Source organism: Mustela erminea, chromosome 12 (genome assembly GCF_009829155.1).
Source record: "Mustela erminea isolate mMusErm1 chromosome 12, mMusErm1.Pri, whole genome shotgun sequence".
In the NCBI taxonomy this organism is placed as follows: Eukaryota; Metazoa; Chordata; class Mammalia; order Carnivora; family Mustelidae; genus Mustela; species Mustela erminea.
Genome location: NC_045625.1, coordinates 63,090,466 through 63,107,444, shown reverse-complemented (window position 1 = coordinate 63,107,444; position 16,979 = coordinate 63,090,466). Strand labels below are relative to the sequence as shown.

The window sequence follows — 16,979 nt, the reverse complement described above, 5'->3', positions numbered from 1 at the left end:
ACATCTGTATACATATATACATGTTTGTAAATACATAGCAAATCTCTGGTGAGACACAGAAAAAGTTATGTCAATTTATTCTGAAAAGGGAAGAGAAGTTGCTAGGTGACAAGAGAAAGTGGAAATCTTACTCTGTGCCATTTACTCTTTTGTATCTTATTTATTTTCTTAAGAATTTTATTTTTAAGTAATCTCTTAAAACATGTAGGGCTCAAACTCATGACCCAGAGATCAAGGATCACATGCTCCACTGAGTGAGCCAGCCAGGCACCCCTGTTTTTATCTTTTAAATTCTGAACTACACACATGTATTATCTATTTAAAAAACAGATAAAATGGAGACACCTGGGTTGCTCAGTTGATTAAGCAACTGCCTTCAGCTCGGGTCATGATCCTGGAGTCCCAGGGCTCAGAGTCCTGCATCAGGCTCCCTGTTCAGCAGGGAGTCGGCTTCTCCCTCTGACCCTTCCCCTTTCACGCTCGCTCTCTATCAAGTAAATAAAAAAAAAACTTAAAAAAAAGAAAAAAAGGAAAAAAACATAAAATGAAAAAACTTTAAAAAAACACAAGCAACTCTAAGTGATGGAGTATATATACTAAGTGTTATTTAGTGGGTTATATTTCAAAAATATAGAAAGTCTACTAAAGGGGTTTGCACGGACCAAGGATGAATGTGTCATGATCCTAGAATCTTAAAATGCACCTCAATAGCACAGAATATTAAAGGGCAAGAAAGATCAGCAGCTCTGCTTTTGCAAATAAGCTCTATGAACTGCCCACTGATATTCAAGAAAATGAAGAAAAATTACTTCTAATGCTTCCAAAGTCAAGGCTTTTTTATAACTGAATCCTGATCCTATGTGAAAGCTTCAGCATTGTTAAAGTCTACCTCTTAACATGATTAGCGGTATGACTTATTTTTTCTCCTCCACTAAGAACAACAGACTGAATTACTGTTTCCAAAGAAAAATGAAAATGGACTGTACTAGGCTTTAATAATATGGGAAAAGCGGGCACCTGGGTGGCTCAGTTGATGAATCGACTTGATTTTGGCTCAGGTCATGACCTGAGGGTGGTGAGATTGAGGCCTGCACTGGGTGGCGAGGAGCCTGCTTAAGATTCTCTCTCTCCCTCTGACCCTCCCTGTTCCCCTGCTTGCTCTCTCTCGGGGGGTGGGGGGCAGATTACGATAAACCTCATATATAGATTACTAACATTAATTAATTCATGACTTAATTAATTTTAAAATGGGTAAAGTATCTCAAAAGGTAGGAAAACAAGACTGACTTACACTATATATGGTAAACTGTGAGTTCTCTCATTTATATCAGTATAATGTTTTACACAAGCAATTAAATTAGTATACAGATTCGTTTTGCAACTTTCCCAAGAGTTCCTAACACTTGTTACCTGGCCTTATTAGAAATAAATGACAGGGCGCCTGGGTGGCTCAGTGGGTTAAGCCGCTGCCTTCGGCTCAGGTCATGATCTCAGAGTCCTGGGATCGAGTCCCGCATCGGGCTCTCTGCTCAGCAGGGAGCCTGCTTCCTCCTCTCTCTCTCTCTGCCTGTCTCTCTGCCTACTTGTGATCTCTCTCTGTCAAATAAATAAATAAAATCTTTAAAAAAAAAAAAAAAAAAAAAAAAAAAAAAAAAAGAAATAAATGACAGAGGTGCCTGGGTGGCTCTGCCAGTTAAGCATCTGCCTTCAGCTCAGGTCATCATCCCAGGGTCCCAGGATCAAGGCCTCCGTTCAGCTCCCTGATGAGCAGAGACTCTGCTTCTCCCTTTGCCCTTCCCCTTGCTCCTTTTCTCTCTCTCTAAATACTCATTCTTTCTCTCAAATAAAATCTTTTAAAATTTTTTTAGAAAAAAGGGAAGAAAAGAAGGAAGGAAGAAAGGAAGAAAGAAAAAGAAAGAACTAACGAATGAACATAGGGGGCAGTTGGCTGACTCATTTGGAAGAGCATGTAAGTCTTGATTTCAGGGTCATGGGTTCAAGCCCCAGGTTAGGTATAGAGAAATAAATGAAAACTTCTTAAAAAACTAATAAATGGGGACGCCTGGGTGGCTCAGTTGGTTAAGCAGCTGCCTTCGGCTCAGGTCATGATCCCAGGGTCCTGGGATCGAGTCCCACATCGGGCTCCTTGCTCGGCAGGGAGCCTGCTTCTCCCTCTGCCTCTGCCTGCCTCTCTGTCTGCCTGTGCTCGCTCGCGCTCTCTCCCTCTGTCTCTGAAAAATAAATAAAATCTTTAAAAAAAAAAAAAAAAAAAACTAATAAATGACATAAGGTGGTTGACTTCACATTCTTGCACAAACTTCATTTAGCTGGGGATGAGGAGTTTCTGGAAACGGAACTGCACAGAAACTGCGGAGTCTCCATGGAGATCCAGTCCTGGCATCCTACTTTGGCAATGGCTCAGCTCCTCCAGCTTGTTCACATTCACTGAATTCAGGACTGTCTCTGGCTGTAATTCTTCTAGGTGCTAATCACACAGTTGTTAGTCAAACATCCGAGCTATGGTGTTTATAAAGCCTTTCGTAAAAATGACAGAACTCCCAATCATCCCTAACTGCATGCTGATCTTTACCTAGTTTCTTTACACATTTCCCTCCAATGGTCTCTATACTTAGTCCAGCTCTCCCACTGCTTCTTTCTAACAAACCCACCCTGTCCCATGCATACATTTTCTCAACATCTGCTATCAAAAACACCTCATACCCTAACAGGACACAACAGAGTGAGAGCCATGCACTCCACTCAGGATAACAGGTGAGCACTAACTAGCTGAGAACTTACAATAGCACTAGGAGCACACACAAAAATTTAACAATAGCCTAGCTGACTCTGGAGACACACTTAAGAGCTCCACTTAGACCCTTCTCCCACCAACACTTTCCAATTGTACCAGCATCTCCTGCAGGGCTTTCTCCTGACTATAGGGCCCATTTTGGCCATCCTCACAGCACTTCAAAATTATCACTCAGCCCTCACTCTAAGTTACTGGTTAAAAAATATCCCAATCCCCTCAATCCTCATATGTTCTATACTGCTGTCAGATTTCCCCTATGGGATCAAACTCTAATTAGTACAGAAGTATTCTTTCCCACTCATAACCCTCTCACTTCCCCACTCCCTCTGGAGAGTTTTCTGGGATCATATCCCAAAGGAATTACTGTGTTGGAATCCTTGACTCAGTCTGTGCTGGGGAAGCCAAAACAAGACGTTGACCACTTTTATACATGCCTATTTATTCTTAGTAAAATTATTTTGAAGACAATATAATCACAACAAAGTAGCACTGCATAGGGTTATGTTAAATGGGGTGTGTAATAGGTACATAAAAAATTGACATTATTTAAAAATTGCTTTTTGGCATAACCAACAAAACTTATTAATCCTATTCATAAATCTCTATAATTAGAATAACATTTCTTTTCTGGCCATTTTAAAATAAAGCCCTTAATCCAAAGTTTTGATTTGAAGAAAAAAAATGTTTATTGCTTAGCCTTCAAAAACATCTCACATACTTTTGGAAATTCCCAAAAGTATCATATTACCAAAAAAAAAAAAAAAAAAAAAAGACTCCTCTTCACGCATTGCTGGTAGGAATGTAAATTGGTGCACGGCCACTGTGGAAAATAGTATGGAGGTTCCTGAAAAAATTAAAAATAGAACTACTGTATGATCCAACAATTCCACTACTGGGTATTTACCCAAAGAAAATGAAAATACTAACATAGGGTGCACCCCTATATTTATTGCAACATTATTTATAATACCAAAGATATGGAAGCAACCTGAGTACCCATCATCCATAGACAAAGAAATAAGGAAGATGTGGTGTGTGTATGTGTGTGTAAAGATATATACATATATATACAATAGACTATTACACAGCCAGAAAAAAAGAGATGGGGCCCCTGCCATTTGGTAGAACATGGATGGACCCAGAGAGTAGTATGCTAAGTGAAAAAAGTCAGACTGAGAAAGGCAGAAAAATTTAAAAAGAAAAAGAAAAAATTATTTGCTGTTGTACCTAGAAATGGCTGTCTTCTGAATCCACACATTTAACTCCCCAAAATTTGTTTGATCAAAATAATCTCAATTTGTTTGATCAAAATAAGGCTCTAATAGATAAAGATGATTTAAGGTTTACGATCCTTTTCCTGCTCTCCTGAGTAAGAGAGATTACATTAAAGTACTTCTTCATTTTGGAGCAGAGCTGTTGTTTAATTTAGGTTAAGTACCACATTTGATGCTTGTTACTGGCAGAATGGGAGAGCACTGTGAGATAGGTCAAGGGGGTAGAAGAGGGTGTTTCCCCTCACACTGGAGTGGAGTCTATCCCCAATCCCAGCAGTCACCAACCCCTGACAACTGCCACCACAGTAGGGACAATGATGCTGTTAGCAGGAAGAAAGCAGACTGGTGTTACAGTGATCAAGAAAAGTTCCTGCTGGTCCTGGGGGGAGGAGGTGGAGGAAGGAGGGGGGAAGTGAGCTACAGGGCGTTCAAGCCTCTTTTCTCATTCATTCAGAGACATCCATCTTTGATCCTTGTGACATTCACTGATAAACCCCTCTATATGGCAGATTTAAGAGATACATCATCCGTTCTATCTTCTCCTATCACTTCCCAGAGATCTGAGTCAAGTGTGAAATCTCTGCTATAGCCCAGAAGCAGCCACTTCTATGGTGCAGCCACCATAAAATGCACTCACACATATCCTGAGTGAATTTGCGCTTTGAGCCCTTTCAGTTACAAAAGTTTAAAATTAGAGTGTATTAATAGTGAAGTTAAAATCCTAAACTCAATTGTGTTTGCTAGTTAAATCCTAAGCTTTTTTTTGACAATATCATGTATAAGGTTCTTCCAACAAGCTACCTAATGACAGTATTACAATAAAAAAATTCCAAGAGCAGACTGAGAACAGCTCCCCAAAATGTAAAACCATAACGTTAATTGTTATATATTCACGTCAAAGTAATTCTTCCTCAGCACCTATAAAAGAATGTGAAAATTAGAATGTTTTTCAGTTCTCAGTTCAAGTCACACAAACCAAATCTAGTTCTTAAAATATTTGGCAATCTTCGTCCTTAGTGCCTTCAATTCAAGAAGCAATACCTAGCTTAAAAGGTGCTCTGTAATTAATTCCTACCAATAAATAATGTATTTTTAAAAAACAAACAAGGTATCTCATTTTAAAATTACATTGTCTGGGATGCTCTTGAGATTCAAATTAGAGATACAGAATTAATTGGAATGGAGACCTTTTACTTAGGCTGTGTTTTAGTAGAAATAAGGTTCTTAGTAGAAATAAGGTTTTCAGTATATTAACAATATGTATATCAACAATATACATTTATATATTTACAGTATTCATAGATATAGTGCACTCACATATGGATATGACTAGTTATATACCACAACTAAGCTTTTTCCTCTTGTCTCTTTTAAGGTTTAAAACACACACGTACTCCCACATCCCCCACACTCCCAAGAGAAAAACACCTTAAGACAGATCGTTTTCACCACACACTGGAAAAAATAATTCACTTTGTGTAGGAATTATGGAGTGACATTTGCATCACAAAATTTTCTCAAACTGACACTGTGTAAATGAAGAGAGCAAAACTACATAATGACTGATTCCTTCATCACCTGTCGTCACTGAGATGCTGACTTAATAGTCTATGCCTTCTCATTCTTTCAGGCATGTTGCGATCAATCTTCACATCTCCGCCCTTCCTCAATAACACCTGGCCCAATGCCTTGCTCAAGGTAATTGCTCAATAAATATTTGTTAAATGGATATACTAATTAATTTCATAGCACAATTCGTACAACTATAAATGAGTATAAATGAGCAAAATGCAGAGAATGATTCAGCTGCGATGGTCCTAAAATGGAGGGCTTTGCAGAATTCAGAATCTGTAATAATATTATAGCATTATGGATTGGGTATAAAAAGATCAATGTCATAAACTGCAGTGCCAAGAAAGTAATTTTACTTTCAAATTAGAACTTGAAGGAACAACAAATACCACCGACACTGGGAACAAGATGTTTTTCTTTTGTGAAAAGTACACTGGCAACCAAATTTTAATAGTACGAAAGTGAACTACCTGAGAAATGAAGTCAATATGTGATATTACACAATTAGAATAAATTTACCCAGCCTAGCTTCCTCAGCTTTTCAGACTCCAAGACAATGGGACCAAATCTTTCAACTGGTGAATAAAGCCCTCTAAGGGAACTACTCTCTAGAAGGTAAATAATACAAAGAATTAAAGGAGCTGAATAAAAGACCAAGAGAATAAAGGCAGAAATTTTTTAAAATTAGAATTATTATAAATACGGTGCCATATAGATTTGTTCTTTTGATAACTGGCTTTATCTGAAGCACCTGAAAATGAAACGGAATCAGAATACTTTTAATTTTTTAATAGAATTATGAAAGAGCTTCCCCATTCCCAAAGTTTAAGTTGGCATTTCATGAGACTTCCTTCTTGCCAAAAACAATAAATAAGATATAAGCCTGTCCATTAAACAAAGAAATGCCTCGAAAGAACTAAGTGACCTCGCAAAAGAAAAAACAAATCAAGAATAGCTGTTTAGTTATAACAACTTATTCTAAGCATCCTTTCAGCAAGTCTACAAAAGTAAGATTCAATTATAATAGAAAAAGTTCAGTATTACCAAAAATATCCACCATCAAAAACATAGCATTAATAATTAACCCAGTAAAATATCAAACAACTGTCAGCATTACCTATACACAGAAACCAACAAAACTTTTCATATAAAGACAAATTTCAACTTAAGTCATAAACATACAAAGGATACTCTACAGTTATAGAAAACTGAATCTGCTACCCAAGACTAAATTTAAGACAAGCAAACAGGAAGGGACGGAACCAAGAATGACAACTAACAGATTAAATCTACAACTTAAAAATCATCAGAAAGCACTGCAAAGTAGAGTCAATGATCTGAATACCTTTGTTGGAGCAGTATCCATGTAAAGCTATAGAAAAAAGAGAAAGAGAGAGAAGGGCGTAAAACTTTCATATAAACTAGAGAATCCAGATGAGACGCACACATTCCAGTTAAATATCCTTGCATTTAGGAAATTAAAATCAATTTTATTTTCGAAAATGTTTTCTAATGTAATCCCTGTCTAATATGGTAGTCAGCACTTCTAGAAATTAAGTGACTAACCTCAGAAGCTAAAAATCAAATAATATAAAGAAATGATACTTGAAGATTGGTTAGCTCCTGCCAAACAGTTTCCGTGTCTCTGGATCAATCTGACCACTTTTTTGCCCACAACCCCTGTGCCTACTTACCTCACTCATAAAGGTGCCTGTCTTAAGTGAGGAATGGCTTTGAAATGTTTGAAACCAGTCTATCCATGTTTTTTATTCAACTGACAGATAATGATATAAAAGTAATTTTAATGTGAAAGATTTAAAGGACTAAGATTAAAAATACTATGTAGCTAGTATGGAAAGGAAAATAAAATACTGGCTACTGAAATTATTTTGTTCTCAGTGTAATTAAAGAAAAAGATTTAAACAAGTAATTTCTTATTTATGTCTAACTCCCACCCTTTCCAAATACATTGGGTCTCCACGCCACAAATTAAGCATGGAAAGACCCATTGAAAGGCAATTTTGTTTTACTCAAAATAAGAACCAAAAAAATGTCCTATTGCCTATAATACACACCACCAGTATCAAATCTTTTGGATCTGTGAAATACTCTTTTAAAACAATATTCTAGGGCATAGTCATGCTTTAAACTAACCACTCTGAAGAGTTTATATTCTACCAGTAAAGAATTTAATATATTTGTTTTATTTTCCATAATCTACCTGAGGCTTTCCCATGAGGCCTTTTCTTCTTTACAAAGACACGCCCCCCCATAAGCTTAGCTACAATTTAATATAAGGCTATATACAAACTCTTCAGTGTAGTAAAAATACGTAACAGCCTCAAAAAGAAAGAAACAGCTCATTTATTCTTCCTCTTACAGGAAATCTTTAAAGAGAAACAGCAACATTTTTCCCAAGGCAGAAAAGATTGTCAAGGCAGTGCTAAATCTCTTCCAGAGCTTTGACAAATACTGAACCAGCCTCACCGGGAGTGCTTCTGCCCTCAAGATTACTCTTAGAAGCAGAGAAAGGAACACACTTGCATTTTCACTATGCTGATTCACTGAACCTTTTGTACACATACACTTATGGGGGAAATGTTTGCTTCAGAGCTGGAAACCTTTCCAACCATGGTGACTGTCTCAGTCTGCCCGTGGTATCCTGGGCCACTGCACACACACTTTTAATACTAGAGACCATTTATGGAGCCCCGCTGTCAAAGAGGCACCAAGCCAAGCACTTCACACACATCTGCTTCAGTTCTTCCAACAACACTGTGCACTTTTAACTTTCAAACAGATGAGAGAAAAGAGGCTCCAAAAGGTTATTAATAATCCAGCCGTGTTCGCTCCCCACAAAGGCTGGCACTAGCTGTCCTTGGTATCCTCATGCCTAACCAGTAGAATTAACTCTTCAAATACCCTATGAAAAGTTTTACATCCCCAAGAATTTCAACCACGATATGGCTCAGCCCTCTCTAAGCTAGTTATTTCTCAGACCCTCCAAGTTTAATCTAGTTTACCCACAGACCTTCCAAGTTTCATTTTCTCAATCAGCACAGAAAACAAACTCCATGAGACCAGGGATTATCTCCAGCAGTGACCTATTTTTATCACTTGAAGAGGGAAAAAAAAAAAAAAAGCCTGGCAGAGTAGGTATTCATTACAATTTGGTTGAATGAATGAACTATCTAGAAAATCTGGGCTGTGATGACAGCCAATTTGGACAAGAGCATGAATGGAGGACTTGAATTATGCAGTTTGCTCATATTTCCAAATTGACTAGGTAATTATCTAAATTCAACTTTACAGATACAACTTACAGAGTATCTACTAGGATATCACCTATTAGTCTATGTAAACACAGAACTAAACAGTACATGGCCAATGAATCATTTATGTATAACTCTGCTGAAATAGCTTTATCTGTTGGAAAGAATAAAAGACAAGTAAGGACAGCTTTGCCAAAAAGAAGGTACATCAATTTGGCCAAAGTTACTATCTCTTGTGTTAAGTTCTGAGGGAAAAGTGGATGGTTGTGGTATTTCAAGGTGATCTCTTGAAATTCTTTCAAATAACAAAATACCTGTCCTGTCAATTCAGAGATCCCCAAAGACTATCTCACAAACTTCCAGGAAATGTTACTGGTACACATGCCATCCTTCCATTCTAAAAATCCGCAGTGTGGTTCCATTCCAGCTCTCCCCCACAGGAATTGGGGAAATTCATTCCCCTTATTCAAAGGCACAGAGAAATTACAGTGTGCACTGACTGGCAACTCCTAACATTAGTACCATCTTTGTCACCCAGTTACTCCACTTTCCCTTCATCTCTGTGCCCAACCATTCTGTCCATTGAAACAGTAACAACACAACTATGTTAAGTTTTTGTGTATGGTACCCCAGTGCCTAAGGATTTAGACCTAAAACAGGTAAGTAACATGACACCATCAGAAGTAAAAGATGTTGAAGAATTAAACACATAAGTCAAGAAAATAAATTAGAACTAAGTCATAAGCAAGAAGGAAAATGAACACTACATACTTCGATGAGCTTCAATTATTAAAACTCTAAATAATCTACTATGTGAAAGTCTTGAAGAAAAATGAATTTCCTCCTTGAATCAGTGGCCCAGGTAACTGTATTCCTTTTTTTATCAAGAAAAATATACTTTGATCACAGCTTTGCAGCACTATTCTACATAGTAAGATTCAATTAAATACTTCTTGAGTTAATGAATAAATTTTCCCTGTCTAATAATATCTAGTGTGAATTTTTTAAATCCTAAAAAGAAAATAAGGCAGGGTAGAGGCAGTGCTCTGTTTAATTTGATGAGTATCTGATATACCATTAATTGGTGTTTTTAAATGACAATCCTGACCTCAACTAGAGCTTCTCCAATAAAATTATTTACAGTTATAACAGACAGTCTTAAAGAGATAGACTTTCATGACAGACACTGCAAAAAAAAATTTTAACCACTAAAAATCTTTTTTTTAGCCAATAGTTAATACCAATTACTTTCATTAGTCGTTAAATTTAAAAAAACATAAAGAAGTAAAATAAATTTAAGCTCTGTACCAACTATTAAATCCATCAATTATCAAGCATAGGGATAATACAGTAATTTCATAATCTTTAATATTTTTTCCTATATTAATGAAGAGGAAAGGAGAATGTACACTGTCATTTATGGCCCTATTTAAGGAATGAGAATAAAAAGATCCGGACTTCTAACTGCAAGGAGTTTCACAGGAAAATCAAAAATCTATGTCCAACATTTTTCCTTTGGTACTTCTCCCATCTTGGGAGAGATCTAATTCCAAAGCCAATCAGAAGAGAAACCCTCTTCTTTTCCTTTCTTCCCCAGCTTCCCTGACTGATCACAACTCATTCTGAGTATACCTTTACTCAGTATCTCTTTCACATTAACGTATACAGGTTACAGTTTTATTATCTTTTTTTAACACAATACACTGGAACTGCAGCAGGAATACAGCTTATGTAAAAATTCACGTCATTGCACAGGGCAAGAGCTGAGTGAATGGCCAATGAGAGGTGGATGGGGTCCACATGGGAATAAACATCGGTCAGCTCCTAGTAAATGGCCAGTGTAGCCAGATGGTTGGCTGCACACTAAAAAAAATTGTGACCACACAGCAAAGGACTACAGAGAACAAAAATAGGCATTAAGCATCCTGTATTAAATATATACACTGGGGTGCCTGGATGGCTCAGTCAGTTAAGATACTGACTCTTGATTGCAGCTGGGGTGGAGCCCCAATGGGTTCTGTGCTTGCTGGGGAATCTGCTTGACATCTCTCTCCCTCTCCCTCTGCCCACCCTTGCAGGCACTAGAACTCTCTCTTAATCTCTCTCTCTAAAATCAATCAATCAATCTTTAAAAAAAAATGAAATACATGAAATACACTGCAATCTACGGGAATGGAATTTAACTTAACAGATGAAATAGTTGTAATAAAAATAATTAGGGACTAAAGTAAAAAAAAAAATTAATGTATTTAAGGACAGAGTGGGCAAAAGTGATAATGTGCATTAATTTTTACAAACCAGCCCCAGTGGGAAAGAATCTTCACAATCCTGTAACAAGTTTTGGTGAGGATGTGGAATAAATTTCTGGTGGGAAGTGCTGCTGGTACAGCAGCTTTGGAAAAGTCCGGCAGGTTAAACATGGCATTACCATGCAACCCTGCAATTCTACTCCTAGGTGTATATATGCAAAGTAACCGAAAACAACTCCATGCAAAAACTGGTACATCAATGTTCACAGCAGCATTATTCATAATCACCAAAAAAGTCCACCCATGAGTGGATAAACCTATATATATTTTGGCCTGGCCTCTTCACTTCTACTTTACTCTGCAGATACAATCATACATGTATGTAGATATATACAATGATGCTACTGCTGCCATTTGCAGGGACTGAAAACCCCCCACATAACCATTTATTTATTGCCATTACATAAATCACGATTCAGCCATACAATGCAATACCATATAGCCATTAAAAGGGGACTCTCCCTCCTGGTATGGCACAATTTATAGAAACTTAAGTATGCACAGAAAAAAAGAAAGCAAATATTACTGAAGAGACAAACTACATATATCTCCTTTCCTAATGCTCAACTTGAAAAATATTAAGAAGAAAAACAAGTTGGGGAGAACGGGACCAGGTTGCCACTTGCTGAGGATGAGGTTTCAAGCCTTCCCTCCAAGCCCAATAAAAAGTAATCTGTACCCTGTATCCAAAGTTACTTTATTTTTTTTTCACCCCATTACCTCGAAGTTAATTTGTCTTATTTATCACCCTGAAACAGACTGATTCAGTATCATTTTTCTAAGAAGCCAAGACTGTCACTAAGGGATACCTGGAAAAATTCCAGGCAAAGTTGATTCCCTTACTTCCCCTCTTACAATGAGACTGGACCCTTCCATTATCTGGGCTTGTAATCTAAATAACAGCATTTTTTATTTTATATAATGCACCAACTCCTTCCTCAATATTCGGCTTAGCAATATTTTCTGAAATTAAATCACTCTTGTGATTCAGGAAAGCCCTCCATGAAGGAGGAAGATCTAGCCCAATGACTTGACTTTACAAAACTTCCTTTTTGATGGAGACAACCTAAATGCTTATCCATAGGGAGCTGTCTAAACAAATTATAAAACATATGTATTTAGGGTGCTCCTGGCTGGCTCAGTCTGTAGAGCATGCGATTCTTGATCTCGGGGTTGTGAGTCCCAGCCTCAGGCTGACTATAGAAATTACTTAAAAATAAACAAATACAATGAAATATTAAACATATTTTAAATCCACATGTACTTTATAGTTTTATTTTCTAAAACCCTATCTACTTTGGCCTAGCAGTCATTAAAACCGAATGAAGCAGTTTTGCATGTACTAACCGTTCTAAGAGATAATGCTGCGAAGAATAAACAATGTGCAAAACAACATGTAAGCTACCATGCTTGCGTATGACAGAGAATACACAAGTTTATACACATACAGTCTCTTTCTGGAAGGATTCATAGGAAACTTCAGTTGCCTCTAGGGAAGGCCACTTTTCACTATAAACTCCTGGCACCTTTGTAACGAACCGTGCGTTACTTTTCTAAAACTAAAAGCTATGAAGCAAAATGCCTTTTAAGAGGTATAAAGAACGAAGGCGTAAGGAACGTGTAGTGTCATCACCCATCCCGAGCCCTCCCGAGGCTATCTCCTTGGGACTGCACAGCCTGGTGGGACCGGGTCTCGGCCTCAGAGAGCGCGCTACGAGGGACCCCGGCAGATGCCAGCCGGCCACCCGCGTAAGGCAACCTCCTCCTCCCTCCACAGTTCCCAGGAGTCCATCCACCCCGCACCAAGAAACCTTCCCCTCCACTCGCAGCTTTATTAATATGGACCTTAAATTTCCAACCGTCCATCAACCTAGAAAACAATTTCTACTAAATTTGTGTTTGCCTGGACACTTCCTAAATTAATATTCTGCCCACTCCAGCTCACCTGGCTTATCAATGGCTAAGGGCGGGAATCTGTTTATAAAAATCCCACACGCCAAGGCTCACACCTGCCGCGCCACAGAAAGCGGACTGCGAATTCCCTCAAAACCGTAGACAGCGATGCTGTTTACAAAGCGTTTCCACATACATCACCACGTTCGTGCCTTCACGGGCTTTAGTGTCAATCCTGGCAAATCCAACAGCTGCCAAATTGGATTTGTTAGTCTTCAAGAACTGTAGAGTCAGCACTAATTAATAAAACCGCTCTCAAAGGGCTTCTTTTCTACCTGCTCCGGGGGGTTGCGATTTCTCAGAAGTGACACCTCTGGGCATTCGGCACGCAGAGCGGCTCCCAAGCCGCCAGTGTGACACATTCCTTGTGGAAGCGAGGGAGAGGAGCTAGCCCTACTAGGTCCGGGTGTGCTCGCGCGCGCGCTGGGGAGGGGGCGAGCGCGGAGCGGACTCGCGCGAGGACGTGGGAACGCCGCACGAGGCGGGACTCCATTTCCTCCACAGCGGCCGAGGTTGGGCGAACGCCCAGCCAACGGGGCAGCTGCTCCCGTGCCGGCGCGTTCCGCGCGCTCGGGAAATCCTCCGAGGTGATTCAGAGGTTCAGACTCCTGTGAGGGCCAACCGAGCTTGCAGCCCCGAGAGGCGCTATCAACCCGAACTCAGAAAAAGCCCGAGGCGCCGAGCTGACGCCAGCAATTTAGAAAGGTGACCCTCGGCCCATCTTGCCAGGGCAGGAGAGCGCAAAACGGATAAAGTTACAGCTCGCTAACACCCGCAGATGGAAAGTCGGGGTAGGGGGGCGCTCCCAGGGAGTCGGGCTGCTGAAGGGGGTGTGGCCGGTGGGGCTTTTTTGGGAGTGGGGGTGGAGGCGTGTCAGCCGGGCCCAGGGAGGCGCCTCCACTGCCTGGGAGGGTAGGCTAGGACCCCCGCGCGGGGTGCCGCGTGTCTGCAGCGCCCGCCACGCGCTCGCTCGCCGGCTCACCGGTGATGTCTAGGTACAGGTCGTCCTGGTGGTCCAGGCGGTGCAGTTCCTGCGACGTGGAGCTGCGGCTCTTCTTCACTCCTTGCGAGGACGCCGAGCAGCGCCGCGAGCAGGGGGGCGCGGCGGCCCAACTCGGCCGCCGCTCGCTCTTCCGCTTCATGGAGGCGGCCGCGGCCCGTCAGGGGGCCACGACCATGGCCCCGAGCGTCCGCTCGCCCGCCGAGGCCCCCGCCGGCCCCGCGCGCGGGCGCTCCGGGCGGCGGGCGCGGAACGGCGCTGCGGGGACGGCGGGCGCGGGTCGAGCCCGGCGGGAGGCGGCGGCGCAGGAGTCGGAGGAGGGGCCGGGCCCACCGCGCCTGCCCCGCTCCCTCCTGCGGCCGCCAAGGGACCCGCGCCGCAGCCCAGGCTACAGCGCCTCCTGCCGCCGCCGGCGCCCCCCAGCCCGCCCCCAGGTGCCCGCAGCCCGCTGGGGCGCCCGAGGCGACGGTGCTGCCGCCGGCGGCTGGGGCTGCCCGGGGTAACCGCGCGCGCCCACCGTAGCCGCGGACGCTGCTGCCGAAGCGCCGAAGCACAGTCGGCCGCGGCTCCCGGGGACCCCAGGAGGGCTGTTCCGTGGAGCTTCATTCACAAAAAAGGGCCCACAACCCTCCTCGGGGCCCGCAGAATGGGGCTTTTCATTGGTCAGTGATGTGTGACGTCACGGAGACGGGGCCTTTTTACAGGCAGGTACCCGGTGACGCCATAAAGAAAAGTCTGAGTGGTTCCGCCAATCAAATATTTGAAAGTGTGCTCGCGACCCTCCGCCAGCCCCCAACTTTTGTTTTTTCTGTGTTCCTCCGGTGCCGAGACCCCAGGTCCCAACTTCCTTTAGTGAGTCGCCGAAGCTGTACACAGCCCCACCCTAGTAACTTGACTCCAGTTCTTTGGCATGTGTATTTTTAAAAGTATTTCAGGGTTTTCCTTGTAATCACGCCAAGTGAGAAGGATTCTTGCCACGCTGCTGGCTTGGAAAAGAGTATGAGCTGATTAAATTGTCCGCCGCTCTGTAGACTTAAGGGAAAGGTGATACCACAACCGACCCACGATCCAAATCACCTACACTATTTACCGACTTATGGTATGCCCAGCATTCAAAAAGACAAAGCCAGGGCAGCTTAGGGGGTCCATAAACCTACGATGGAAACATGATATACCGTACGGTTTGTCTCGTATTTCCTCTTAGAACCCAGTACCCGCATTTAACTCAGTAATTTTATACACCAGTTGCTGAGTTTTTCTTATCTAAGGTGTCTACAGATCCAATTACCGAAGTATTGAAGCAAGTGACGAATTTAATTCTTGAACTTTCATCCTGCAAACTGGAGTCATATAATTTTCTTCTGGGTTAAAATAATGACTGATATTTCTGGAACTTAACCAAAACTCTCATTTTGGAGGGACTTTAAACAAATTTGCACAGTAGCATCTAAAAAGGTGAATAGACTGGAGGGCAATCTTTAGATTTCATAGCCCCGAACTTTACGTCTTGCAAGCCGTTCCTAATTTTTCACCAGCATTTTAACGTTTTATCCTGCGGTTCCGCAATCACTGCCAGCCTCCAGAAGAGAAAGATGAGTTTGAGAAATGCAAATTTCTAGAAGCGTCTCAGAAATGCAAATTTTGATGGAGTACTTCTCGGGTGGGGGGCTATTTGACTTCTATTGTTGAAGGCCTTTACCCTTTAGCGCTGCTAATTAAGGAGGAAAGGGGGGTGGGGAAAGAAGGTTCTGCATCACTGACTCAGCTGAACAGCCTGGAACTACAGATCAGCCACTTAGACCAGAAGCTTAGTAATCATGTTCTTTCATCCCCTGTTGCCCCTAAGGAAATCAGTGAAGGCCTTAAATTTAAAATGGTCTACCTGTTTGTCTTCTGGGGCAGCGGTGAAGGGAAAGAATTGGGAGCTTGTGGAATGCTATGCAAATGAGTCGAAATTCAACAGAAACTTATCCTCCCAGGTCCTCTGCTTTGACCGGAAATAGGAGGCCTTTCTGGCCTTAGGGGCTCAGCAGTAGAAAGGCCACCTTTTCCCATACTATCTGGGATTTTGCAGAAGTCTTTTTTGTTTTGTTTTGTTTACTGAGGTAAAATTTATATATAATGTTATATTAAGTTAAGGTGTAAACATAATGCTTTGATTTGATTTGCAAAATGATCACCACAGCAAGTCTAGTTAACATTGAGTAGGTCTTGTTTTGAATAGATAATCCATGAGAATTTTCTTGATCCCTAGCATGAAAGAAATTCAAATACCCCATGATATTCTATTTATTTGAGGGTGACTTACCTAAATGTCAAACTAAGATTGAAGTGCCAGTAAGTTCACTTACAGCAGTTCATTTTCTCCTTCAAACTTAAGTGTTAAGGCTGGAAATTCTAACAAAATGTCTATGATTCCAATAAAAGAAAATATAATAAATACAAATAATTATGCTGTGTGAGTATTTTCATGTTTTAGAAACAGAATTTTATGGTTTTGTTACTATAACATCATTAAGAGAGAAAATATATAATTACAGTTGGTAATTTTGCCAGAATGTCTTACATTCTTGGGAATAGGAAGTCCATACGCAAGTACACACATCAAAATTTCAAACCCTATTTGTATTTTGTTTTTAGGTCATGTTTAGGTAGTGGTAGAAAAGTGGTATTTCTTACTGATATTTGTGAATTCACTTGAGCAATTTGAGTCTTCCTGATGTTCAATAAGCCAATCTCTAGGCTCAGAAATTGGCCACAGGAAATGTAGTTTAGTTCACTTGGTTG

The 16,979-nt window shown here is 41.0% G+C and overlaps 2 protein-coding genes across 2 annotated transcripts in view; one reads left to right on the top strand and one right to left on the bottom strand.

The window, feature by feature from the left end:
- CDC14B (cell division cycle 14B) overlaps positions 1-14,787 on the bottom strand; it is a 97,667-nt gene extending 82,880 nt beyond the window's left edge. The window contains exons 1-2 of the mRNA XM_032308258.1: positions 14,175-14,787; positions 13,468-13,556 (exon numbers count right to left, since the gene is read on the bottom strand). Of these exons, the coding sequence (XP_032164149.1) occupies positions 13,468-13,513 (46 nt within the window). The 5' untranslated portion in view covers positions 13,514-13,556; positions 14,175-14,787. The remainder of the gene's footprint in view (positions 1-13,467; positions 13,557-14,174) is intronic.
- LOC116569991 (laforin-like) lies at positions 14,159-14,862 on the top strand. The gene is given in 2 exon segments (XM_032306501.1): positions 14,159-14,401; positions 14,404-14,862. Coding segments are annotated over 2 exon segments (681 nt in total). The 5' UTR covers positions 14,159-14,179.
- Positions 14,863-16,979: the final 2,117 nt, after the last annotated feature.